The sequence below is a fragment of the Ictalurus furcatus genome, chromosome 2 (assembly GCF_023375685.1).
Source record: "Ictalurus furcatus strain D&B chromosome 2, Billie_1.0, whole genome shotgun sequence".
In the NCBI taxonomy this organism is placed as follows: domain Eukaryota; kingdom Metazoa; phylum Chordata; class Actinopteri; order Siluriformes; family Ictaluridae; genus Ictalurus; species Ictalurus furcatus.
In genome coordinates, this window is record NC_071256.1 from 25,302,633 (window position 1) to 25,330,561 (window position 27,929).

The 27,929-nt window shown below is 37.2% G+C and overlaps 1 protein-coding gene across 1 annotated transcript; it reads right to left on the reverse strand.

The window, feature by feature from the left end:
• Positions 1-10,544: 10,544 nt before the first annotated feature.
• On the reverse strand, positions 10,545-27,913 carry farsa (phenylalanyl-tRNA synthetase subunit alpha). The gene is made up of 13 exons (XM_053610654.1): positions 27,727-27,913; positions 27,115-27,252; positions 25,366-25,464; positions 25,121-25,239; positions 20,393-20,485; positions 18,032-18,160; positions 17,772-17,887; positions 17,612-17,696; positions 17,282-17,381; positions 16,503-16,671; positions 16,276-16,353; positions 13,144-13,258; positions 10,545-11,313 (listed from the first exon to the last, which is right to left on the reverse strand). Exons 1-13 carry the CDS (start codon positions 27,871-27,873, stop codon positions 11,208-11,210), a joined length of 1,494 nt encoding a protein of 497 aa, XP_053466629.1. The 5' UTR covers positions 27,874-27,913; the 3' UTR covers positions 10,545-11,207.
• Between the last annotated feature and the right edge of the window lie 16 nt (positions 27,914-27,929).

Here is a 27,929-nt window from a genome sequence, read left to right on the forward strand (position 1 = left end):
CATTAGAAACCTAAAACACAAGGCTAAGAATGGTTTTAATTTTAGATAACTTCTCCAAATCAGATTTGATCAGCCATAAGATCCTACAGATTTCATCTTCACAAGATCAGAGAAATACAACAACTCCGAAAACAGCATGGAAAATGCACAAAAACCTCTGAAAAAGAATCATTTGAAAATTCACTTCTGTACTGCACTATATTGAAAACACATTAGCAAATTATTTGATGTTTTGCTTTGTGAATTTAATTCATTTTTGAAAATATACACTAATTTCAAATCTGATGACTGCAATACACTCCAAAAAAGTTGGGACTGTTTATCACTGTGTAGCGTCACTTTTCTTTTAATAACACTTAAGAGTTTGGGCGCTGAAGATACCAGTTGGTTAAGTTTAGCAAGTGGAATTTTCCCCCCATTCATCCATTCTGCATTTCTTAAGCTACACAACTATATAGGGCCTTCATTGCCTTATTTTGCACTTTATAATGCACCACACATTCTCAATCGGAGACAGGTCAGGACTGCAGGCAGGCCATGCTAGCACCCACATTCTCTGCTTATGCAACCATGCACTTGTAATCCAGACAGAATGTGGTTTGGTGCTGTCCTGCTCTGGGTGGCAGCATATGTTGCTCCAAAATGTGTACATATCTTTCTGCATTAATGATGCCCTCACAGATGTGCAAGTTACCCATGTCATGAGCACTGACACACCCCCATTCCATGACAGATGCTGGCTTTTGGACCTGACGCTGATAACAGCTTGGAAGGTCCTTTTCCTCTTTGGCAGAGAGAAAATGACGGCTGTTTTGTCCAAAAACTATTTGAAATGTTGTCTCTTTGGACCACAAAACACGATTCCACTGTGCTACTGTCCATCTCAGATGAGACCGAGCCCAGAGAAGTTGGCAGCGCTTCTGGACAGTGTTAATGTATGGCTTCTGTTTTGCATAGTTAAGCCTTCACTTGCATCAGTGGATGCAGCGGCGAATGGTGTTGACTATCAAAGGTTTACCAAAGTATTCCCGAACCCATGTCAGGATATCCATTACAGACTCATGATGGTTTTAAGACAGTGACGTCTGATGGATTCTAGATCCCATGCATTCAGAAGAGGTTTTAGGCCTTGCCCTTTACGCGCCAAGATTTAACCGGAAATATTTTTATATTGTGCACTGTAGAAGGTGAAATACCCAAAATCCTACCGATTTGTCTTTGGGGAATGTTGTTCTCAAGGTGTTGGATTATTCGCTGACGCATCTGTTGGCAGATTGGTGAGCCTCGACCCATCCTTACTCTTGAAGGACTAGGCCTTTTTTGGAGGCTCCTTATATACTGTTATTAGACTTAATTAGATTGCCTCACCTGTTTCACATCACCTTCTTATTTCAACTTGTCCCAACTTTTTTGGAACATGTTGCATGCATCAATTTAAAAATAAACGTTTATTTTCAAAAAAAAAAAAAAACTATGCAGTTGATTAGGTAAAACTTCAAATATCTTGTCTATGTACATTTTTTTTTCAAATACAAGTGAAAGTATTTATATAAATTTATATTTATATAAATATTATATCGGTTATTGTATATATTTTTATATTGTTCTATTTTTTTCTACTTTGTACTCTGTGCGTTGTGCTCATTTAAGTATAGGAAGCACCTGTAAGTCGGAAACAAATTCTTCATGTATGCAATCATCCTTGGCCAATAAAGATGTTTCTCATTTCTGATTTTTCTGATATGAGTGCAGGCATGTGACTGCTCATTTACATGTAATGACAGAAAGGGAACTGTAAAGACCAATTCACAAAACATTCAGATTATCCTTGTTTTATATCACCACATATAGTGACAATACAAACAAGTTGTTGACATCTTTGCCAGCTGGTAAGTGCTGGTATTAATGCTTCGCCATAATGATTTTGAAAGAAAATAACACAACTGTAAGGCAATTAGAAAACCTCAAACATTTATTGATCAGTATAGCCAAGTAATAAGGATGGAACCTAACAGCTGGCAAATGCAGTCTATCACTACACAGGCTGTGGTATTTTACAAGAAATGTTACAAATGGTAATAAATGTTCAACCATACAAACTTTTTGTACTGGACATCTAAACTGAAACTGTGTTTCTAACATTAAAACTCTATGCAAGATTACAGCCTCCCAACGAAGCAACACGTCTGTGAGTAAAAGATTTAGCACATCACTACTGTAAGTAATGAGGTGTCTACTGTCATCCTTCTTTCTTTTTATTCAAGTGACAGATCTGACTTGAGTGAGTTGTATAGCTAACTAGCTAGCTGCCTTCAAATGGGATTTTTGAGCAGTGATGCTCCAAAGTATGGTGGTGTTATATAATTGCATTAAGATATTTAACTGGGATTTTGAAATACTTAAACTCCAAATCTGTTTTTACCATCCACGAGAGAGTGGACATTTCCAGAGGAAAAGCCAACCCCCTTATTGAATGCAATGCTTGCTCTTATGTGCATTTGTGGAATACAGTGAGGAATAATCCCTAAATGGACAAAGCCCTATACCGCTGTGTTCCTGTTAATACACATCACTAATAACAATGAAAAAGTGATTGTGCAAAACACGGATAATCCTCCCTGCTGTTCAAGCAAACTACAGAATCATAATGGGGAAGGGACATGTGAGGAAAATGGTATTTTGAGGTAAAAGGGCAATTTTAAGGTTCTATCCCCTGTAGTCTCATAGCTGTCTAATGAAGATGATTACTCCAGCCACACAGGCAAACATCTGGTTATTCAAAATAAAATTCACATTGTAATGGTGGTTAATCAGGCCAGTGCAAAAGCAGCCACATGCTAAAGTTTTCCAATCATAAACCTAATTAATGATGTTTTTTGTTATAACATGATTGAGACTGCTTGCAATAGACAGGTGAAAAGACTGAATGTTAAAAATATGAGTGACAGACAAAGTCAAGCTAGAGACCAAATTTCACTGAAATGCAAAAACTAAAATAGAAAGCAACAAGATGTACAGGAATAGAAGAGGGCAGGACACAGTAGGGATAGGATGACACAGAATGGATGTCTGAATAGACAAAACCAGTGATTCACAGATCAATTTAAACCTTACTGCTGACACACATCAGATCCATTAAAATGCCTTTTATTTAAAGTGTGCACTCTATGTGTACAAAGCCCTACATACTACTATACCATTTCAAAACAAAGCATGTTATAGTTGTTTATTCTCATGTTCAATGTTGTGTTGATATTTCTCTTGGTGGGTTCCTAATGTTGCTCCAAAATGAAGTTAATTTACTACATGGCTCCAGGAATAAAGAATAATTATTTTTGCCATAATAACAGCTGCCGCAAGCACTAGATTGAACATTAATGCAAAAGGTTTAATATAACACACAGGAATAAACAATAGACCAGCATAATGAAGCAAGGAAACGAAGCAACAGTAGCAAAAAGAAATCTCGAATAAACACATAGAGGAAGGTGTCTAGGAGGGCAAAAGACATGCTCACAGGAATGAGCACTGAATGTGATAGGTGTTTAACTAGTTCATGGTTAACAAGTTCCAGGTGTTAAAACTCAGGGTAGAAAGAGCAATGATTCATGACAGTGCAGATCTGTGACAGAGGTACAGTATTACAAGTAGTGTTGGTGCTTCACAGATCCAGGGGTCAGGGGTTCAGTTCTGAGCCCCATGTACTTGAGGTTTCCTTAGGCCTCAGGGTTCTCTGGTTTTCTTCACCTCCTAAAACCATATGGATTGGTGGATTGGTGTCTATGTATTGCCGTGTAACTGACTGGTCCCATCAAGTGTGTATTCAGGTATTGCAACCAGTGTTTCTGCACTAGGGAGGCAAACATATTGTTTATTATTGGACTGTTCATTTGTTCATTCATTCATCTATAGTATCTGCATTATTCTGGTCAATGAATCTGAAGCCTATCCCAGTAATGCATGAAGCAGAAATACACCCAGGGTATAACCATTGGACACACAGTCCATTGCAGGACACATTCACACACTCATTCATAACTATTCATGACCTTCATATTTTTGGAAAGTGGGATAAAAACCGAAGAAGGAAACCCATACGTGGAACATCTGCACAGACAAGCTGAGGCTAAAACCGAAGACACTGGAGCTGTGAGTCAGCAGTGCTTACCCCTTCCAGTAAAGAAACAGTGGAGGATCATGTCCCCAAACACTCAATCAAGTGCAAGAATATAGCATCTAATTTCCAAGCATTAATGTAACATGAGCAATGTCTAGGTAATGGACAACCAGAATTATTACATTTAGAACAGGGGTGACCAACTCCAATCTTGTAGGGTCAGAGTCCAGCCGAGATTAGCAACTTTCCCTGCTCTATTTTCTTAAATTAATTAGCCCCTTGTAATTCATGGTGCAATTGTGAGCAATGCTATTTGTTTTGATTCTCAAAAATCACCCAAGCACAACCCTTTCCTTCAATGTTCCCTTAAACCACAAGCCTACGATAGAACATCTGTATTCTATTGCGAGAGAGGGAGCTTTGTGCTGGCTGAAAAATAGATATTTGCATTATTGAGGGATTTTGTTGTGTTGTGTCAACAATTAAAATCCATTCTCCTAATTAATCCTAAAATGAAGAACTTATTATTAAAAAATTAACCACCAACAATGAATTCCCACAAATAAATTCAGCAGGGTCCTGTATCTGTATTCCTGCCTGCTTGGCCTATAACTCCAGTAAGATCTTCTCCAGGGGATTCTGGAGTGGCCCGATCTACAGCTAACTATACAGGAGAAATCCATCGGTCCCGTAATGTGATCTGGAAGAGATCTTTTGTTTTGTGAGTAGATCAGTCACACTGTACACTATTTTCACTCAATCCTTTGCTGTTTTCGACCAACCAAGAGTGTTCTTTTATATAAGAGACATACTGAAAGTTCAGGTGCCACTTAAAGATGCAATAATGAACTTTTGCCTCTCTATCCCCATCTCTGTTTGAATCATAACATTGCAAAAAATTGCTACTTGCAATAATTTTTTTCACATGGGTTGTACCTCAGCACTACTCCTGAGTCTGATGGTTTGAGGCAGTGGTTTTCAAAGTGGGGGCCGCAGCCTCCTTGGGGGCCACCAGGGGGTGCCCGGGGGGCCTCAACAATTTGGTGTGAAAAATAAATAAATACATGATTTTCTCTTTCTCACTCTCAGACAACCACACACACACACACACACACACACACACAATCAATTCCTAATGTAATGTAATGTAAAGATGTAAGATGTAATTATTAATTAAAAAGGGGGGGGGATATATTCAGAAGTCTGTATTTTTAATGTGTTTTAAAGATATCTTGCAAAAGGGGGGCCTCGGTCAAATGTTAATGCCATTTGGGGGGCCTTGCCCTGGAAAGGTTTGGGAACCCCTGGTTTGAGGTATACGTATGGGTTGTATATTAGCTTCAATACTTGACAATACTTGGAGGTGGCAGCAGATACAGTTTTCTTGGAGTAGAGGTGAGTTATCTCTCTCATAGTTAGAAGAATATTTACCACACTGACCATAGTAAAACAAACAAACAACAAAACTACAACATATTAAACCTGATACCCAGCTGAATCAAGTGAACAAGTGCATTAATGTTAGCTAGCTACCTATTGAGCCACTGAAATGTCTTACCTGTTCGCCAGGGGAAAAAAGCCATCTCTGCATCAGTCTTAAAACCCTTCAGATCTTGGAGTTGTCACCACCTCTCAAAAGCCATGCCGATATTTATTCTCGTTTTAGCACCGGCTCTGTCGCTTTTCCTTTTTGACTGCAGGCTCTCCGCAGTTCGAGGTTTCTTGGTTTAGACAACAGCGTATACCTCAGACGTCAGCGACGGTTGCATTTAGAACGATCCAGATCATAAGCAGCCGTCTAGAGTACAAGTTTAAATTCTAAGCAACTGTAGTAAGAACAAGCTACAAACACACCACCATCCTCAGCACCTACACACATGCAATATAGTAGACGGCTCTTCTTCTTTCTGTTTACGGACGTGACATAACCACGCAAAAGTGATATTGATGTCAAACCGGCGTTTCCCATGAAATCCGACCCGACAGTCTCACATTATAAATCGTTATTATAAGCGTATCTTTGCGAAACAGGGTAAGGTAAGGAGACCATTTTGAACACTGATTTTTTTTCCGTACTTGCTCAATAATTGATTTTTGTTCATCTTTAACCAAAAAATGTTCGATATTGCAGCTTTAAAATTTTAGACAGTATGATAAATATTGGCAAAAACACAAGCAAATTAAAGTCCTAAATTATGAATATGACAAATAGTAGCCTATCGTTTCTTTCTTTTTTATAGCCTATATATATATAAAGGGAGTGATAGTGCAGCCTGCTTGAAAGGTAGGCTATATACACTTCAATTAGACTGAGGATTAGCTTTACCAACTACCGCTTTAAGACGGATTAGCTGAGTAAACAGATGCGTGGGTGAAAAAGAAGCGCCAGCTCAGAGACACGCCTCTGGTGGAATCCACCGTTTAATTAGCGTTAGCGCATTACTGAGGGACGAGTGTGCTTCCCTAGTGTCCACTGCACATGCGCATTAGGGAGGCGCTCAGGGCGCGCGCAAGAGCCGCACGCAGAAGTCGCACCAGTGGACAAACAACGGCCAAAGGCAGCGACTCACACTCCTGATTACTTTATTTATCTTCACACGCTTCAGTCTTTAAACTCTATTATAGTTCTTTGTAAAAATTAAAATTAAAAAATTAAAAAGGAAAAAAAAGGATGGACAGTATGACTATTACATCACAGGTATGTTTGATTATTGATCAAATTAGGACATTCTATAAGTTCAGCAGGTTCACTGAAAGAAATTTTTATTCTATATTGTAGTAGAAACTTTGTCAAAATGTTCTGACAGAATATCTGTAAATATCTAGAATACTGGACTCCCACTGCAAGGAGTGAATTAGAGAAGGAGGAAAAGAAGCCCTTGGAAATAATTAAACAGCTTTCCTGGGAAAAAACAGAAAGACTGATGTCCCTGAACATGACCAGTTTCAACCTCACAGATGAGAGTGGACATGCCTATCAGTACTCCTTTCCTGCCGAGGATGCTTTATATGAGGAGTACAAGGCAACAACCCGGGACTTGATTCCTCTCCCTAAAGCTGTGCTCTATTTGTTAATGGCTGCTCTGGTGGTGGTCGCAGTGGCTTATGCCATAGTGGGACATCTGATCAAAGACCTGGCCAGCGATGTAGTAGGTAAGAAAACTATTAGAAAATATGCAGTGTTGTCACCGTGTCCGGGTTTTTAGACGTGGGGTGGCAAAGGGAGAGCTCGAGCACAGAGGAGATCAAATCTAATTCGGTACATAACAAGGTTACATTTGTAGAATATCTTGTTTGTTTGGCAACATAATGACATTATGTTTGGTGTCACAGTTCCTCTATAGTTCATAATACTCAAGGAATCTGGTCAAAATACCTATGGAATAATCCGCTATAATAAAAAAAATATAATAATAATTTTTTTTTGAACCCTAATACATTTAACATGATTGTGTGAGTAATATGTGATCACGTTTTATACATGTGATCACATATTACTCACACAATCATGTTAAATGTATTAGGGTTTAAAATATATATATATATATATATATATATATATATATATATATATATATATATATATATATATATATATATAAAATTATTATTATTATTATTATTATTTAAATTATAGAAAGTGCATTTCAGCATGTTATGCCCTGAGTTGTGTGTTTAAATGTGTTCATTTTCACATTTTAAATGAAACCATGTCTTACACACAAAATATTTTTTCCTATTATTCACTTGATGTCTCAAGTACATGTGAAATCGCATTTGAAAATTGTGTAGAAAAAAAGGAAAATATTGAATCATGTAAAAATCATGTAAAAATAAATTAATCATGTGTAGAAATCAGATGAAAATAAATGAATCATGTAAAAAACATGAAAAATTAATTAGGTGTAAAAAAAAAATCAGATGAAAATAAATTAATGATGTAAAAAAAACATGAAAAATTAATTTTTATAAACCACATGTAAAAAGAAATTAATGAATTGTGTAAAAAAAAAAACCTCATGTGAAACACAAGGAAGTATGTGAAAAGCATGTGTTTGACTTTTCTAAAAGGGAGTGGCCTAATTTAATAAGAGGTTGTCATTCATAAAGAATAATTGTTAAAAATAAACATTCTACCATCTTACAATAAATGTATTGATATGGGTATATTATAAATATGATTGAGTTCAAGTGACTGCAAATGAAATCACTTTAATTTGTTAAACATGGCTGACTTTACCTCATTTTGTAAAATGTAAAAAGACTGGGTATTAATTGAACCTAATCAAAACTCAGAGACTTGAGCGGTGTGTATTAATAGTCTTGAGTACTAATTAACTTTCAAAGCATCTTAGCAACCACACATATCTATTTTTTCCCTCTAGACTGTGCACTTGGCCCAAATGAGGATGACCTGGAGAAAGAGAATGACATAAGAAGCACCAGCTCTAACCCTGCTGCACTGTCTCTCTCCCAAAACAATGCCTTCCACCTGTGGGACCAGGATAACGTAGTGATCTCGCTACCTCCAGAGGACAGCCCTCAGACAAGTCCCTTAGTGCTGGCTGGTATCCCCTACATCCCATCCTTCTTCCCTCATATAGGACACTCACAGATCCCCTCCTCTGTCAGCATCACCAACAGTCATGAGCAGCCCTACAGCCCCAGGTTTACCCACTCTAGTCCACAAGACCTATAAAAGGCCAGGGAATTGATATCAACATCTTCCACAACTAGTGTGCTTTAGGGAAGCATATGGCTGTATAATTTGAGTAATGCACATGCTGGATTGGAAGTCGATGGCTAAATTGTAATCAAGTTGCCTAAAATGGATTGTATCAATAGAAATAGCAGCAAAATACCAGTTTTAATAATCACCTTAACCAAATCAAAATAAATTGATTTGTCATAAATTTGTTTGTCAGAATTTCATATGTTCTCACTGGACAGCTAAGGGACATGCTACTATCAATTCAGTTGTGCTTTTTGGCTATTTCATAAGGTGATTTGTGGAAGATACACATCCAAAAATTTCCCAAATAAGTAAGGAGTAACAAACTGATTCAATTCAAGGCTTGTCCTCCCAGTGACTTCTTTCTCGTGCTCTAGTCGATGTGCAAGACATCACCCCAAGTTTGACCAGGAAGAAGAGACTTCATTGCATGAAGTTTGGAGAGGGTTCTGAATGCGATTCCCTGTATAGTTATAGTGTTTGTACTTTGTAGTGGAAATTACTTACTTAGTCGATATATTAGTTCATAATTAACATTTGAGGTTTGGGTAGTCTCGTACAACTATTTGTTCGAAATGAGCTCTCAGGAACAGCACGGAGCGTCGTCATTGTCATCATCTTCTTCCACCTCCTCAGCTGGACACTCAAGTTGTCAATATAAATCTCACTAGCCAATGAGAGTAAATCGCTGTTAAGCCCTGCCCACACATGGGATTTGTGGCAGAATGGCAAACGTAAACTTGCGGAGCTTAAATGAAACCTGGCAGCATATTGATAAACCACGATTAGTGAAAAAGAAGCTTAGAAAACTTAAATAATGCTGTTTATTTGAAGACCATATTATTCTTGCAATCGAGTTCATAGTTTTCGATGTGGTTTTTGTTCTGTCAGTATATATTTTTGTACATTTCTTGAAAAGTTACGTTCATTACTTTTGGCACAAAGTTAATTCCATAAGAGTAAAGGCCAAAATGTTCTTCCTCCAAGACACATGAAGCCAGCCAATCATATTTTTGAACTGCTGCTCATGCTTCCGATCACACTCAAAGGAAAGGGCTTTCTACCCTCTTCCACATACATAAGTTCTCAGATGCTGGCAACTGGCACGTGTCACTGTGATTGACGAGAGAGTATGCTATCTCCAGAGAGCACAATTTTGCTTCCTTGGCTCCTGGCCACGGATGGCTGTGCCATCATTCAAACTTGTGATCTCAGATCAACAGATCACCACTCATGAGCCTTCGAAATGGTTTTGTAATCATAAGAAAGCAGACACAAAAGAATGGTGGTTTAAACAAGTTACTTTCAGAGGTAGATTTGCAGCCAAGTATTCACTTGCTAATGAACATAACGTCACGCACTGACGAGCCAACTGTCCACACAGAACAGGATTTTGTCAACCTTAAATATTAAGACACAAAGGCCAATAGAATGTAGTCACGTATTGAAAAAATGCTAGTGACTAATGTATTTCAATAGCTAACAAACATTTTTGTTCCTTTTATCTCCGCTTTACCTGTTTTGTATGTCAGTGTCTATGAGAACTGTTTTTTGTCTTAAAACTGCAGATGGATGTAGATATTTAAGTTAAAGGTTGCACATTAAGACAGGTGACCGCTCACATGCCTCAAGCAGACGTAAACACGCACATTAAGCTTAGTGTGACGTTAAGACATTGACTGACAGATTAAGAGGTGGATATTAAAGCTCTTTAATTACACAACTAACCTTTAAGTAGAATCTCTCTCTCTCTCACACACACACACACACACACACACACACACACACACACACACACACAACCTAGATTCAATTTTTAAACATGTTTAATGTATTACTTATACAATATGAATGTTTCCCTTTAATCTGGTGTATTTGCATTGTGAGTTCTGAAGGTATGAACATTATTTTTGCAAGACATGGGCCAGAAGAAATGGTACTTCATTAAATATAAGCACTAAGTCAGTAATAAAAGACATACAGATCAACTGCTGACAGTCAGAAATAGTAGGGATGAGTCAGAAAGCTCATAGACAGTACTAAGTGCATGCAGATTTGATTGGAGTAGTGAATCTGTATGGGGATAATATAAACATACTTTATAACTGGCAGCTTCACCTAAAATATGTCATAATTCTTTTTTTTCCACTCCGTCAAAGGTGTCAGCCCAACTTAGTCTCTTAATCATTGAGATACTGACCATGGACCCCAGCAGAGTGTATGTCAGAGGGTCACCGGTGTGATTTACATAGGGCAATGTGGACTGATCCAGGATGCTTGAATTATCCATGAGATTTGTATATGAGAGGCTTTTAAAGAGACAGGCTTTTCTGTCATTTGATTGTTCCTGAGTGCAGTTTAAGAGTCCAGGCGACACACTGGGCTGTCGTACACCATCTGCAGGTTTACTTTGTGCCCCACAAGCTCACGGATGTTGTTGATGCCATACTTGATCATGGTGGGCCTGTGGAGAAAACAAAGCAGTATGTAAACTTAAGCACACAGTCAAAATCTGTATAGATATAGATATTTTTAAGGTAACTGTAGGTAAGTAATCCCAGCCTAAAAAGTTTTAAAAGTAGGGCAAACAGATGTGTGTGTGGGGCTGGACCAGGCCAAGCTGCCAGACACAAGCAGAAGTAAATTCACACCTCGATACCAGGTCAGGGTTTGAAGGGTAACCTGAATAGAAGGTGATACAAGGTTTAGGGTGTCTATGGTATTCCTTCCCCATAACACAACAGGGGACAAATAATAAATTTATTAGTTAGCTCACTGGGCAAGTAAACGCTTCACTGTGCTTGCCTTGTCCTACGTTATACTTGCCCATAGGCACAATTAACTAAGCGAAAGACTATCGCAACTAACATAATTTAACTGAAAAGTATGTGCATTAATACAAACTCTGAAAAATAAGCGAGTACTTGAATCCCTGGGAGGAGGCTTCTTTATGAAGGTATAGTTTCTCATCACATTCTGTCATCACATGTAAAAACATTACTGGAGTTTCTGGAGGGAGGCAGAGGCATTTAAAAATAAATAAATTAAATAAAAAGTTTGTACCTGTTCATTCTGATATTATATTCGTGTTCATATTATATTAGTGTGACCTCCTCAATATGATTTAACTGTTAGACTGAATTAACTCTACAAACAAATAGCTCAGACCCATATTCTGCTTTTCCCGGGTGCCCACCTCTGTAATAGTTATACACACTTCCAGACTCAAACTGATGTTTATCGAAGCTTATCCAACACATAATTGAAGGCTCCAATCCAAAATTATGTATAACCTAGAGATGGCATGATACCACTTTATATTCCAATACTAACACCTTGAGTATCAACTAATACACATACCCATCAATTATTGTTTTCTTTCTTTAAACTACTACTAAGCTTTAAAATATTTTTTTTAAATGAAGCACTTCACATTTATACTTCTTCACACTAAAAACACATTATGTTGTAAATATAATAAATATAATAAAGTATATAATAAAATTAATCCTAACAAAAACAAAAAGAGTCAAGTCTCTTTGGTCCCATCATTAACGAAAACTAAAACCATTCTCGTTAACTGAAATGAAAATGTGAGCTTCCAAATAACTGTAACCTCCACCTGCAATACGAACCAAAAGTTAATAAAATTTCAGAAAATTCAGAGCATTTTAAATGTTTGGTGGGCTGACGTAAGAGAGCAGTTGAACAGAGTGGATCCATCAATGTTGCCGTATCATAAACGACCGAAAAACAGCAAAATCCAACATGCAGTGATTTTTGTAGCTTTTTAGAGATAATCTTGTCTTTTGAGCATTTATTCCACTTTTCTCAAATACACATTTACAAATATCAAGGCTTTTACCGTGATATAAAAAAAACTAAAACTAAATACAAACTATAAGTAATGATTTTCGAAATATAAAAATGAAATCGAAACTATACACCATTCAAACTAAACGAAACCGAAAACCAAAATACAAAAAAGGAAATAAAAATAAAAACTAGCGATTAAAAAACAAAAAACAACAACAAAAAAACTATGATAACCCTGGTTCACACCTTCCAATCTTTGGCATTTGCTAGAGGAGCCAATATCTGATCCTCCTTGTTTTGTTGGTATCATCCAGAGACAGGTACTGGGTATCTGTGCCATCTGTAGTTAAAACTTATTACGTGTGTATTTGTGTAATTTTAATTCACTGGAAGTGACTACGGGATGTTGATAGGGTATTCTCATTAACCAAGTCACTACAACAGTGATGGTAATCTGATTAGTGCGTGGGAGACTTACCGCTCCAAAGACAGTCCCCAGGCGATGACAGACACGTCCTCTGGTAAACCCATAGGCAGCAGCATCTCAGGTCTGAAGACCCCAGAGTTCCCAACCTCTACCCATTTCTTCAGCCCTGTGTGTGAGAGAGAGCATTAGTTTTCTGCAGGACCTATTGAGGTGGAGCTTGTACTGATTGCTGAGATAGAAGCTTCACAAAATGACCTTCCTCCCTATCATTAAAAAACCCATGTCTAACTACAAGCAATTACAAAAGCATGTTTTATATCAGCATTGCTGCCTAACGTTCAAATTGGGTCATTATTTTTACAAGATTGTCAAGGGAGTGCAATTTTTTAATATGCTTTTTAATGGCACACACGACAGCAATCAATGAAGGCTTTAAGCGTGAAATTGCTCGCGTTTCTGCGCCTGATTTAAATGTTAACATTATTTTTGTGCAACAAAGCAAAAGCAATAAAAAGGTCAATCTCAACTTGTTCCAATATGCTGTGTTGTTTTTGCTACACACTCTCTGATATGAAATATCAGAACCATTTCAGTTTGCTTCACTGGTCCCTGCAGTCTAAAGGAAACGCAACTCAGAAACTCATTGAGGAATTGTACAAGGTGTCCCAAAAGTCTCCATACATAGGGGAAATTAACACTTTTTAGCAAAACGTCTTCAAAATTGTTTCCTACTTAGTTTTATAAATATATATATATATATTTTTTTTTTTTTTGATTAATTTTCTTCAGATAGCCTTTAAGAATGCTTTTGACAAAAGAAGAACGTATTGAAATCCTTCTCATGGCCGGGTCGAGAAGCTGTCACAAGGTTGCGATGGACTTTAACAGGAAACATGGCAAGCACATCACACATGTGACTGGTGCCAGGCGTACTTATTTATTTATAATTTTACACCATATCAGCAGCAGCGGCTGTATTCATGGCAAAGTCAACAGTGTTTCAATTTAAATATTGTTTACAATACTTTCTTTGTAAGACAAAGTTGTTAATCAATATACAAAAAAACATACATGCAGCAATAAAAACAATGGTAGTAATAATTATATAGAATCTTTCAATTTAATATATGATGCAAATTCTAAAATGATTCCAGGAGAAGCCTTTTTAAAAAAAAGTCCATTAATATATTTTCTGAGTATAAACATTGTCTAATATCATTTAAGAGTGGACATTCTATAAATAGGTTGGGACCACAAAAATAAATAAATAAATAAAAATTAAAAACCTGTAGGCTAAGGGGCATATGGGTAGAAAGAGGGTCTGAAATTGTACTTGTAAAACTCTTTCATTCATTGTTCAGAAAAATGGTGACAAAGGTAAACAAACCCATACAGTGCTGTGAAAAAGTATTTGATTTCTTCGGTTTTTGTGTACCTCTCATACTAAATTGTTTCAGAAATTAAAACAAAATCTAAGATAAAACAAAGGCAACTCGAGTAAACACAAAATACAGTTTTTAAATGATAATGTTATTCACTGAAGCAAAAAAGTTATCCAATACCAACTTGGCTTGTGTGATTTGCTAGTAGTTATTAATTCCCCAAATTTATGAAAAGGAATTCATACTCGAGTTCAGCTAGACTAGACGCAACCAGGCCTGATTACTGCAATACATTACTGGAAGAAGGTGATTGAAATACACCAGTCTGGGAAGGGTTACAAAGCTATTTCAAAGTGTCTGGGACTCCAAAGAACCACAGTGAGAGCCATCATCTCCAAATGGAAAAACTCACAATAATGAACCTTCCCAGAAGTGGCCGACCTTCCAAAATTCCTTCAAGAGCACAGCAACGACTCATCCAGCAAGTCACAAGCATCAAGGACATCAAAGGAACTACAGGCCTCTCCTGCATCAATAAAGGTCACTGTTCATGACTCCACTATCAGAAAGACACTGGACAAAAATGGCATCCATGGAAGAATGGCGAGATGAAAACCACTGCTAACCCAGAAGAACATTAAGGCTCATCTGAATTTTGCCAAAACACACCTTGAAGATCCTCAAACTTTTTGGGAGAATGTTCTATGGATTGAGGAGTCGAAAGTGGAACTGTTTGGAAGACAGTGTTCCCGCTATATCTGGCGTAAACCAAACACAGAATTCCACAAAAAGAACATCATACCTACGGTTACGCATAGTGGTGGGAGTGTGATGCTGTGGGGATTCTTTGCTGCTTCAGGGCCTGGGCAACTTGCAATAATTGAGGGAAACATGAAATCTCTACCAGAAAATGTCAAAGGAGAATATCTGCTCTTCAGTCAATAAGTTGAAACTCAAGCACAACTGGATTACTGCTTACTGTTACTTATGCAGTAAGGCAATAATCCAAAGCACAGGAGTAAGTGAAGACTGATCTCCAGTTTTCGGACATGTTTGGTTGCATTTATTGCTCCTAAAGGTGGCACAATCAGATTTTAAGTTTAAGAGGGCAATTACTTTTTCACATTGGTGATAGGTGTTAGATAACTTTTTTTTTGCTTCAATGAAAAAAATTGTTGTTTTTTTTAACTATATTGTGTGTTTACTCAGCTTGCCTTTGTTTTATGTTGTATTTTGTTTGAAGATCAAAAACTATTTAGTATGAGATATACACAAAAACAGAAGAAATATTTTTGCACAGCACTGCATAATGTGTTCATAAAAATCACAGAAATTAAACAAATATAAAAACACAAGCTCTAAGAAAATTAAATCATTATAAAAGTGACTTTTTGTGCAGAACATATATTATGTTGTTTTTTCACATATTGTATTTATTTTCTTTATTTTTTATGATTCTTTAGACCAGACCCGGAACATTGTATTTCCTGCAGCACTTCAGCTCTGTCTTTTGTCTCAGTTTGCATCTTATACATCAGTTTAATATTTCGTATCTAAAAAAAAAATATAAAATGTTGCCCACAACCCAAAATACAAGGCACATTTGGTTCACTTCCTGCAATTGGGTTGAATTGCATTCTCACTGTAATTGAAATGTGAGAGTATAAATGTGATACACTTGGAAACCGACTGAGATAACCTCTGCACCCTCAGATCAGTTGCTTTGGTCAGCACCAGTATTTTACAAACAGACTAAACACTGCATGTGTGAAAGCAGAGAAAAAGAGGCTTCCTATCTTACCTTCATGATAGCTGAACACCTCCATGCTGGGCTCAGTGTAAGGGTTGTAAGCTGGCTTGAAACGCAATTTAGTGATTCCTATTTTAAAAGGGGGGAGAATAACATGGCATGTTAAATAGTATGCTTGAAAAAGAATGCAACTCCGCAAATAATTTCTAGGAATTTCTCCTGATTTTTTAAATGGTGGCCATTCAGCTTGTTGGAGAGCGATGGACAGTAGAACGAACCTAGTTTGGTGAAGAATTGATGCAGAACCCCCATCAAGTCGCCCAGTGTCAGGCCATAATCAGCCACCACACCCTCGATCTGATGGAACTCTGCCAGGTGAGTGGCGTCTAGAGTCTCGTTGCGAAAGACGCGGTCTATAGAGAAGTACTTCACTGGTGTGAACTTCTCCTGAATGACAGGGAGATACACAATATCTGAATGAGAGGTGCAACATTGTATTGAAACTGATATATTTATGTGATTTTATACCAGAATAGATGATGGTATAAAATGTTTAATCCTTTAACACCACACACACATGGCAAATCCCTCAACCTCATGTGAACTTAAGTAAAAAACAAATAAAATTCCAGTAGTTTTCCAAACCCAATAATTTTTATTTATTTTCATATTCGAAAATACAAAGTTGCAAGCAGATACAATAATAAAAAGAAAACTGTGCTATGTAAGGAATTAAACATGATCTGTGACATAATATTGATCCTTTTCCAATAACAGCATGTGCTGAAGTATTTATCCTTTTTATACCACAGGAATAAGACATCATTATTTTAAACTGCTAGATTTAATGTTGTGTAGCATCCATGAGAAAAGTTAGTACCTGTTACCACTTAATTTATAATATTTACATGTCAGGTTGGAGAGTGTACTTATTTTTTTCACATGACTGTAGTTCACACAGCCTACTGTGCATCAACCTTTACATTAATCATGTGAGTGTTTTGATGACCCGATGTAAATCTAAATGAGTGGTTTGTGTATGAAACTAAGTGTTTACCTGCTGTGCCAGTTTGTAGAGCATGCGTGCGCTGACAGCTGTCGTGTGTGTACGGAGGATGTTCTTCTGAGCTTCCTCAATCTTCCAGTCATACTTGTACCTGGCACAGGTAATATAAAGAGAACAATGAAGTGACATCAAAATCCACTGAGAACTGTATACAATAAAATAGGAGGGAATTGAACATCATTCCAATGAATCGATCACAGATCACTGCGTAAACCAAAACCAGAACTGAATGCAATATGAACACAATTTTAAACCGTTTCTGTTTTGTTTCTGTGTACAGGTCAGGTTAATGTGTTGATCTGTAAAGAACACATATCTCACCCCTGTGATCCATATCCTCCCTCAGAATGGACCTTTTTCACCCTCTCTAGGTAGTCTTGGGGAAATTTATGAGCTACTGCTGGATCTGAAAACACACAAAAAGTTATTTATTAATAGTCATCATGACCTACACTGAAAGAAGTATGAATAGGAATCATACCAGACAGGAAGAAGGTGTCATGCTGATCTCTGGCTGGGTGCTGCTGGGGCTGGAACAGAGAGTCAAAGTTCCAGAAAGAGCTCTCAATAAAGTTATTGGTGGGCATCTCCGTGAACCTACAGACAGCGAACAACAGCATGTAAAATACTTGCATTAAAAAAATACTAATAATTTTTTTAGATGAAAAGAGTGAAAGTATATCAGGAATTAACAATATCAGAAATTGTAAATGTTAGGATTAAATCTTGGGTGGAACTGACCCCATCTCCAGGAAGATCTGTCTGAACTGCGTCCGCACCTTCATCAGAGGGTGCAAATGGCCACAGTCTGGAGCAACACCCATTGCCTCAAAGTTATAGGGCTTGAATTTCTTCTCCTTCCAACTTCCACTAAAACAAGAAAGAAATATATGCATTTTAATAACAGACCTGAATGACAGTTTATACCCATAACCTCAGATCAGGTGTAAGTGACAACTGGAACCAAAAACTGCCAAAGCTCCTTTTTTTTTTCCTTCTTTCTTTTGACACATTAATAAGTCAGTCCAACCATCGTGTGCTGAGATAGGCTGACCTGGACATGCTAATGGTTAGCTAAGCTCGGGGGGGGGGACCAAGAACTTACACAACAAGAATTTACAAGAACAATAAACAACTAAAATCTCAACACTTTTTTGAGAGAATGTTGGTCTTTTATGCCACATTCATAACAAAATCAAATATGACAAAGGGGCAGAAGGAGTAATGAAACAAGAAGACTTGAAACACACTTTAAAAAATAAAAAGACCCCTCCGAAAGTATTGGAACAGCACGGCTAATGCCATTATTTTTGCTATACACTGAAAACATTTGGGTTTGACATCAAAAAATGAAGATGAGATGATAGATCACAATTTCAGCATTCATTTCCTCATATTTTACATTTTATAACCAATTTGTTGTCCAACACACATAATTGTGTTCTTTATGATTTGATCTCTTGGCCTTCATTAAGTTCAAGGAGACAGCAACATATATGGCTCTCTTATTTGTGTAATCTTCTATTACCCATGAGCAGCAGTTATGATTTTCGCTCTTCTCGATATTTGCTCTATAGGGTACCCAGGATTTGTTTAGAACTAGGAAAAAAGGCTTTTTCTTATTTTGCACCCTCATCATGGAATAATCTTCAGAACACATTTCAGCTTAATCGCTTTGTTACAATAGGTGAGTTTAAAGCACTGATTTAAAAAAAGAAAAAGAAAAAAAGAATTGTGTAACTGAAGAGTGCAATTGCTATTCATAGCTGGATTTTGTATAACGCATTATAATTTTTTCTCTGTATTTTTATGTTCGTCTTTGTGGTTTTGACTTTTAAATTTAAAGCTCCCTGGTCTCCCTTGGTTAAATACAGGTTAAATAAAGGAAAATAAATAAATATTTGCATGTAGATGTGTTAAAAAACTTAGAACATGGCACCCTTGGGGGCAGACCACACAATGTTTAGATGAGCAAAAAGTATAACAAATGCAGTCTTGACAGGTGAAACCCAGGGTTCAAACCAAGAGCAGACATTCAGAGCTATTAAATGTTTAAACAATCAATTTAACAGGACAGACTACTAGAAAAACCCGTCAGCCACATGTCCCAATATATGCTCACTTGGAAAATGGATGGGTCCAAAACAAATGGTGTCATGTTAAGTTGTTTAACGCATCTAGATGTAAATATGAGGAAAGGAAAGCTGAAAATCTGATCCATCAGCTCATATTCATCTTTTGATCCCAAATCTAAATGTCTTCAGTGTAAGAATTGGCCTTGCTGTTCAAATACTTTCAGAGGGGACAGTATACATCGTTAGTTAGAAAGACGTGAATTATTAGTGATGGATTATATGGAGTGTGGAAACAATAAATTGGGCGTGCTATGGTATGCACAAGTTCTCTTTTTTAAAATGTTTTTAAAACATTTTTTTCACCATTTAATTAAAGTTTACCATAATTCATAACACAAAAATACAGTTAATATCTTACTGCTAATGCTTTGATTCCAACTAGCACTGGACGTTATAACGATATAATATAAATATCATGACATTTTTTCAGAGAGAGCATGAATATTATGTTTAATGTTTTCATAATTACAAACTGACTGGAAGAAGTCTGTGTGATGTAAAGATATTGCACTTAATCTTTTTTTTTTTTTTTTTTTACAGATTGTCAAAAAAAATCTGTAAAACTATTTTCTATACTAAATAAGACTATAACTTATTTATATAAAAAATTTTACACATAAAAATGTTTATGTTTAAAAAAAATACATGTATTATAAATGTTTATTCCTGTTAAACTAATTTTCTTAGCATTTCTAACAGTTTTTCATAAATGCATCACTAATGTATTACTAGCCATTTGTGAGCAAACCTATATACCATGATGCATATTGAGCATCATGAACTCCAACTCTCTAAAATTATCTAGAACAGCTTAGTTCTGGATCTGAAATGATTTGAAACATGTGGGAAAATCTAGGCTACATATATATTGGATAATGATTTTGATATCATTTTAAAATTGTAATCAGTAGAAAGAATGCAAGTGTAATAAACATTGGAAACAGGAATCTGATGGTGAGCAACTCACCTAGCAATCATTTCTGGTGTGAGTTCAGTCTCCTGTTTGGTGATGGTGGTGCTGAAGTTGCTGCCTTTGGTGATCCAGTAGGATTTAACTGTCCTGAAAAGAGCCAAAATTCAAAAACATAAGCATACAAACCAGGCCAATACAGATCGAGGTTTCTAATTTGAGGTTTAATTACTGTGTTTAGAGCATTCATTCTCGACACAGACGTTCATTCTGGTCAGGGGCAAGACCATGTTCAGGATATCTTCTATATTATCAATTCAGTACATGGCACTAGCAAGTTCATTCTGAAATACAGTGCCTACTGACCAGGTACACAAAAGAGCAAGGGGAATATTTGCTTCAGTGGAAAATGTCTACATCAAAAAATGTCCTAAATCTCTTAATCCAATTACAGCACATGAAAGCATGTACACAAAGCTCAGTCTTCATTACTATGAGAGGACTTTAGCTAAAAGACTGAACAAGACACAGTGAGCAGTAATGCCATAGACAAACTGGATCAAAAGAGCAATCTGTACCCTGTGGTCCATCCATTTGTGATATTAAATTCACTAGAGCCAGGCAAAGCTGTGCAGCTGGACCAAAGCCAGTTAGGACACGGACACACACAATGGCCTTTCCTTCCCTAATAGAACAGAATCATTTTTACTGTACCCTTACATGTTGTCCCTCTAAATCAGAGCCTCTCAACCTTTTGTAACTAAAGCCCCCCCAAACCTCTCCTATCATGTGGCATCCTCCCCCCAAATATAGGCAGAGACCAGGTATAATGATTATCTATTCTATATAATAGATACCTATACACACCTAATCCATAATCTGTTTTTGATAGATTTTTTTTTTTGCTTTTGTACTTTTTCTTAATTATTTTTCATAACTTTTGATTTTTAAAATGATTTTTATAAAACTATATAATGGACAGATATGGAACATGAATTATCAAAAATCAAATCAAATGATCAAAAACACTATGACTACTTTGAACAAGAGAACTAGGTTGTAATAATGTGGACTATTTTGCATGTAAAACATACGTTCTAAAAACATTCACATGCGAATTATGTAAACTGGGACAAAGGGCATGTCTCTTTAGCCATGACATGGATAAATCTCCGGCTCTCAGCCACTCACTGAACAGAGCAGATGTAGAGAGAGGTGAGAGTGCAGCGCTTGCAGGACAGTACTGGCGAAATTTGGAAAGTTGCTAAGGTATGTCCAAAAAATCGTTAGAGTCGTTGCTAGGAGCTTTTTGAAAAAAAGCTGACTTGAATCCAATTAAACAAGATTTAAAGACATGTTTAGAAGAATGGGCCAAAATGACACCTGAATACTGCAACTGAAGCATCTTGAAGCTGTCATTACAAACAAAGGCTCATTGGAAAAATATTTACTGAAAAAAATGTTGATGCGTTCAATACTTATTTCCCCCACTGTAGGTTGTGATAAACATGTAACAAAGTAAGAAGTGAAATGTTTACAATCAGAAGAAATAAAGCACTGTAACTATGGTAAATACATATATAACAAATATAGTGTATTCATTCCACTTTATCAATGAGCTTGTGCAGCAAGGAAGTAGATTATTCATTGTCATAGGTATCTATTATTTATGGCAATATTTGTAATACTACGGACCATTTTAGGATCTTGATGAAACAAGTTAATGAAAACTGCTTCCTCAAAACATATATTACTTACTTCAATACCGCTACATATGCCACTGGTAGTTCTAATTTTGAAGCTTAATACAAGGTTTGGATTCTGGGAAGTTTTCCCAACAGTACATCTAATTGAAGACGTCGGCTGCGTCCGAAATCATGTACTGTGACAGTACCTACTGCATTCGATTCAGTAACCATTGCTCAGTCATTGATACAGTACGCACTGATCAGTATATGTGTGTAGTATGAATAAAAACCAGACATACTACATCCGCCATGTTGGCACTGTCATGTGACCTACAACTTAAAAGCAGCCAATGTGCTGCCTTCCGCCATTTTTGATTCCGACAGCTCTTCTGTGCCAGTCCCATTGCCTTATGGGATAGTGCAGTGTGCACTGCTTCTGTACTGCAGAATCTCGGCGGAAGCAGAAAATCATCCGGGTATTTCTCACCTACTGTTTTAGAAACACTGAATTCTGGCATACTACTCCTTTTGCATACTGCTTTTCACCTACTGCGTAGTAGGATAGTAGGAATAATCGGATGCAGCCATCGCCTACTGTTTCAGCTGGCTTGCTGCTTCAGATGATTAGCGCCATCTGCTGGCTCAAAACCATATAAATAATAAAACGAAAGATGACGCTTCCAATATTGCCATAATCAATTCCTGTATAAAACATTGGCTGCAATGGGGTTCCACCCAATATTTGTGGATTGGGTAAAAGTTATATACACAAACCCCCAAGTCACGAGTAAGGGTGAATGGATGTTGCTCTAACTTTTTCCACCTTGTGAGGGGGGTCCGCCAGGGCGATTGCCTCAGCCCTTTGCTGTTTGCCATAAATATTGAACCCTTAGCAGCACTAATAAGTCAAAATGAGACTATCAAGGGTATAAAACATGAAAGTCAAACAGAACACAAGATTTCACTCTACGCGGACGACATACTGACATATATTAGTGATTCAGCCTCCTCTATCCATTCGCTAATAAGAAACCTAAAGGAATACGGAGAACTCTCAGGATACGAAATCAACCAATCGAAATCTGAAGCAATGATGCTGGTGGGGCACTGGCCAGCACAACTAACAGGAAGATTTAACTTCCGTTGGTCTAATCAAGGTTTTAAATACCTAGGAATCTTCATAACCCCGGATACATCACAGCTATTTAAGGCTAACTACGGGAAATTACTGGGTGAAATAAAAACTGACTAGAAAAGATGGGAATTACTCCCTTTATCTCTAATGGGACGAGTGGAAACAGTACGAATGAACGTATTGCCAAGGCTGCTCTTTCTGTTCCAATCCCTGCCTGTAGAGGTTCCCATTACTACATTTAAAATAATTAATAAATGACTATCCAAATTTATGTGGCAAAATAGAATAAAATTTAAAAGAATGTTATATTCCAAAGTAAACAGAGGCCTAGACGTGCCTAACATGAAAAACTACTACTGGGCAGCCCAGCTTAGATCAATGGTCTCCTGGATTTCTCAAGATAAAGATGCCATTTGGGTCGGGATGGAATAGAGTGAATGCTCTAATGTCCCTTTAGACACGGTCCAATTTATGCACCAAGATATTTGAAGAGTAAAAAAAATAAGCAATCAATGGGTTAAAACCACTTTAAAGATATGGGCAAGTGTGAGAAAGACGCTGACTCCCCACATTCATTTCTAGAACAATGAAGATACACAATACTGACTTTCTCCCATCCAAATTAGACACAGGGTTCAAAAAATGGGAAGAAAATGGTCTAATTATGTAGATAATAAATATAATATAAATATAATTTGCCAGCCCATGATTTTTTTAGATACCTGCAGCTAAGGCATTACTTACAGACACACAAAGAATGGAATAAACTACGTACTTCGCCATCCAATATAGGATTTTTTTTTTATGTTAATAATCAAAAGAACCATTAAAAAGAAGATCATATCACAAATATATAAGATCTTACAAGAAGAACTAAAGGATGACAGTTTGGACATTAAGGAAAAATGGGAACTGGAGATGAATACCATCATTCCAGATAAAAAATGGGCAGAGATCTTGCAGAGAGGGACACAAAATAAACAGCCCTCAAAATTTGGAGACAAATCAGATCAATGTTGGAGGGGCTGCAGCCTGGTGGGAGACCATACACACATATTCTGGGACTGTCCAAAATTAACAGAATATTGCATACAGCATACAAATAAAGCAGACAAAATTAAATAAAAAAATGTATACATATAGAACTGCATTTAGAACCATCTTATTTTTTATTGGGATTACTTCCAGAGGATGTGGAGAACAATAATATGACATTCTTGTTGAGAGTCTTGCTCTTAATAGCTAAGATGATGATTACGGTCTCCTGGCTGAAGCCACAGCCCCCCACGATATCACAGTGGAGGGAAAGGGTGAAGGATGTTTATTACATGGAATATTTAACTGCAAAATTACAACTAAAAACAGAAATATTTTCAATTAAATGGTCCCCGATCATCTCATATTTTCTCATGTGATTTGTTGTAGGAGTCGGAGTAGATCTTCTTTGTTATCTAAATCTGAATGCCATCTTAGTGTTTTTCATGCATTACTATTATTTATTTATTATTACTGTGCCTCTATTTTTGTATTTTTTGATTTAATTTATTGGTGGTTGTAACCCCTTACTTACCATTTTGTCCCATGAGGGGGAAATGTGTGGGGACACTGAGAGGATATTGGAAACAATGGACTGCCCTGTATGACATGAAGACCTGTGCTATATCACTGAACTACTAATTGTATTGTATGACTGCACTTGATAAAATGGGAAAAAAAAGAAGTTAAAAATAAAACAATATTGCCATAATTTACAATCAAATCTAAAAATGCAACCTTTTACAATGCACAAGCCTAGTGACTGATTTACTAAAATTGAATGCCCGTTGGAATGGACTGATCTGACCTTGCTTTACATATTTTAATTTTCGTCAAAAGGTTTCCAGGGACATATTTTCATTTAAACATTACACAAGTGTCTCTTGAGACAGATGTTCTAAAAGCTATCGTATCAGCTGCACTTACACCTCTGTGAGCAGTTTCCGTTTCTTCAGTTCGTTCTTCTCTTTCTCCTCCAGTTGCGATGACTGGCCCTTCTTCACTAGCTGCAGTTTCTCTCTGACCGTGTCGTCAATGCTCTCCACCTGCAACATGCACAAAGCACCAATACAACATGGCCTAGAATATCCTCCCATGATCTTCTCACCCAGAATTGGAAGTAATTGCTGTCAGGTAAAGAGGTGTTTGTATTAGTGCTAAAACAAACCCACCATTCTGAACACTCTGGGGCCGCCCTTGTGACCTTTATCCACACGGATCCATTTGTTGGACATGGCCTTGCTGAAGCCCACTTTCCCACTGGCCAGTTTCTGTGGAAAAGGGAATACACTTGAGTAATGGAACATACAAGCAATAAACCACAATGGGGTGCTGTGATGTGGCCCAATGGATTATTTTCCTATTACAGCACATCGCAAAGTGTTTTATTCCTCCTATACCACAGGACAATTATTACAATTTGTCATTTATTAATGCATGACACGTCACCCTTTTCGCCGTTTAGAGTTACATTTGATGTTGTGAAACCAGGAGAAGTTGGTGCATGTCATCACTGTTATAGCAGCTATAAACAATCAGTCCCTCAACCGGCTCTCATTTTCTCTCCCAAAATTAATGCCGCTAACGAAAACCCAAAAAACCTACAAAGTTCTCAGTCTGGAAGACATTCCTGCATTGGAGAACTTACTAATAGCTACAAAGCACCCAGGACTCCTTCCCTAAATGTCTCCTTGCAAAATGTTTTATGCCATTTTCTTTGTTAAATATATAATTTTTTTTGTTATTAAGATTTTCACTATATATTAAATGTGCATGATCCAAGTCCCTGTGAATGAGTTTTTACTACAGATACAATAACATATTAGACTGACCACATTAATATAAACCCGTGATTTGAATTATAGTGGACATTAATGTCAGAACTGCTCTTATATCAGCTCTCTTATCATTGACAAATTTTGTTGTGTTATTTGAAGTGTTTTTTAAATTCATTTTGGAGGTTTCTATTTAAATTTGTTATTTGGAATGCTACTTTTTGGTTCAGTTTGGAAGTATATAGTATATATTTTTATTTACTTTCATATTTATTAAAAGTTAATATATTTAAATATTTATACATAAATAATTAATTAAAAAAGTACAGTGCATTTTCATGGTACAGTCAGTACTGTTTATTTTTGTAATAAAGTTCAGGAATATTTAACTTTGACTGTTATGTTTCACTATTGTTTGACCTCGAATTTGTACCAGCACTGTGGTATAAGTATACAGTATTTATTCCACTTTATGTTTTGACATGACGTGATTTACACCACTTATTTACATATTGTGAAGTTTATTTTTGTATTCAACATACACAGTATGGTCAAAAGTATGTGGACACCTGACCGTCACACCCATATGTGGGGTTCTTCCCCAATCTGTCACAAAGCTGGAAGCGCACAGTTGTATACAATGTCTTTGTATGCTGTAGCATTACAATTTCCCTTCACTAGAGCCAAGAAGACCAAACCCATTCCAGAATGACAATGCCCCTGTGCACAAAGCGAGCTTCATAAAGACATGGTTTGCTAAGGTTGGTGTGGAAGAACTATGCCCCAGACCTCTTCATCCAAAATTAGTGCCTTTGCTAATGGGCAAATCCCTACAGCTACATCCAAAGTCTAGTGGAAAGCCTTTCCAGAAGAGTGGAGGTTATTATAACAGAACAGGAGGACTAAATCTGGAATTGGATGCTCAAGAAGCACATGTGGGTGTGATAGCCAGGTGTCCACAAACATTTTTTGAAATATATAATGTACATCACAGTGTCTGACTTGTGCAATGTTTCTTCTTTTATATAGTGCATGGTCATTGTATTTAGCGACTATATGATCAATAAAGTATGTATGTGTGCATGTATGTATACATATATCTATCTAGGAGTGGTGGTTCATTCAGTCTATGCCTACTTTGCTCACCATCAGCTGGCTCTGAGGCAATCCCTCTTCGGGTATGGCGTTAAACACCCGGGCTTCATGGCTTCCCTGCTCGGCTATCTCGCATCCCTCTCCAGTCAGCTCCCAGTGCTTGGAGGAGCGCTGCTCTGCATCAATCACCTGTAGATACATTCACACAAAACATAAACAGGCCTGTGCAGTATGACAGCAGTAACACATTACACACTACAGCACGCTTCCTGGCATATTAGATGAACATCAAATGATGTAATAAATCAAGCTGGAGAAGGAAAATACAACACTGCCTGAGGGACAGTATAAAAACCTGACCAGAACACAAACTCATCATTGACTGCACAGCTCCATATTGGATAACATTACAACAGATACAGTGCATTTACACTACACCGAGCCATTCACTGTTGGTTGTGTTAGATACGGTGTTATTATACACGTGTAAGTTTACAGTTATGGATACTGTTTATGTTTTCCCGGAAGTGAGTGCAATTCTTTAAAGAAAACGCGATTTACTAATCGAGACATTTGCGCAGCTATTGCATCAGTCCAAGCAGAGTGAATGAGAGCATGCTACGTTAGCTTAGCTTCCACCTGAGAGCTGCTTTAAAAACTCACCTCTCCGAGAGCCTGGAGACTCTTTACGGCCCCAACAACGACCTGGTGGTCGACTGAGAGACTGCCCGCCACATCCTGGCTGTCAATACCACCGTCAACCTTTTCCACTAGCCGCAAGAGCGATTCTAACACACCGGTGTCCGCCATGCTTAAAGTCTCTGCTGCTTGTCTAGAGACGGAGAAACCGGATATGACGTCAACAG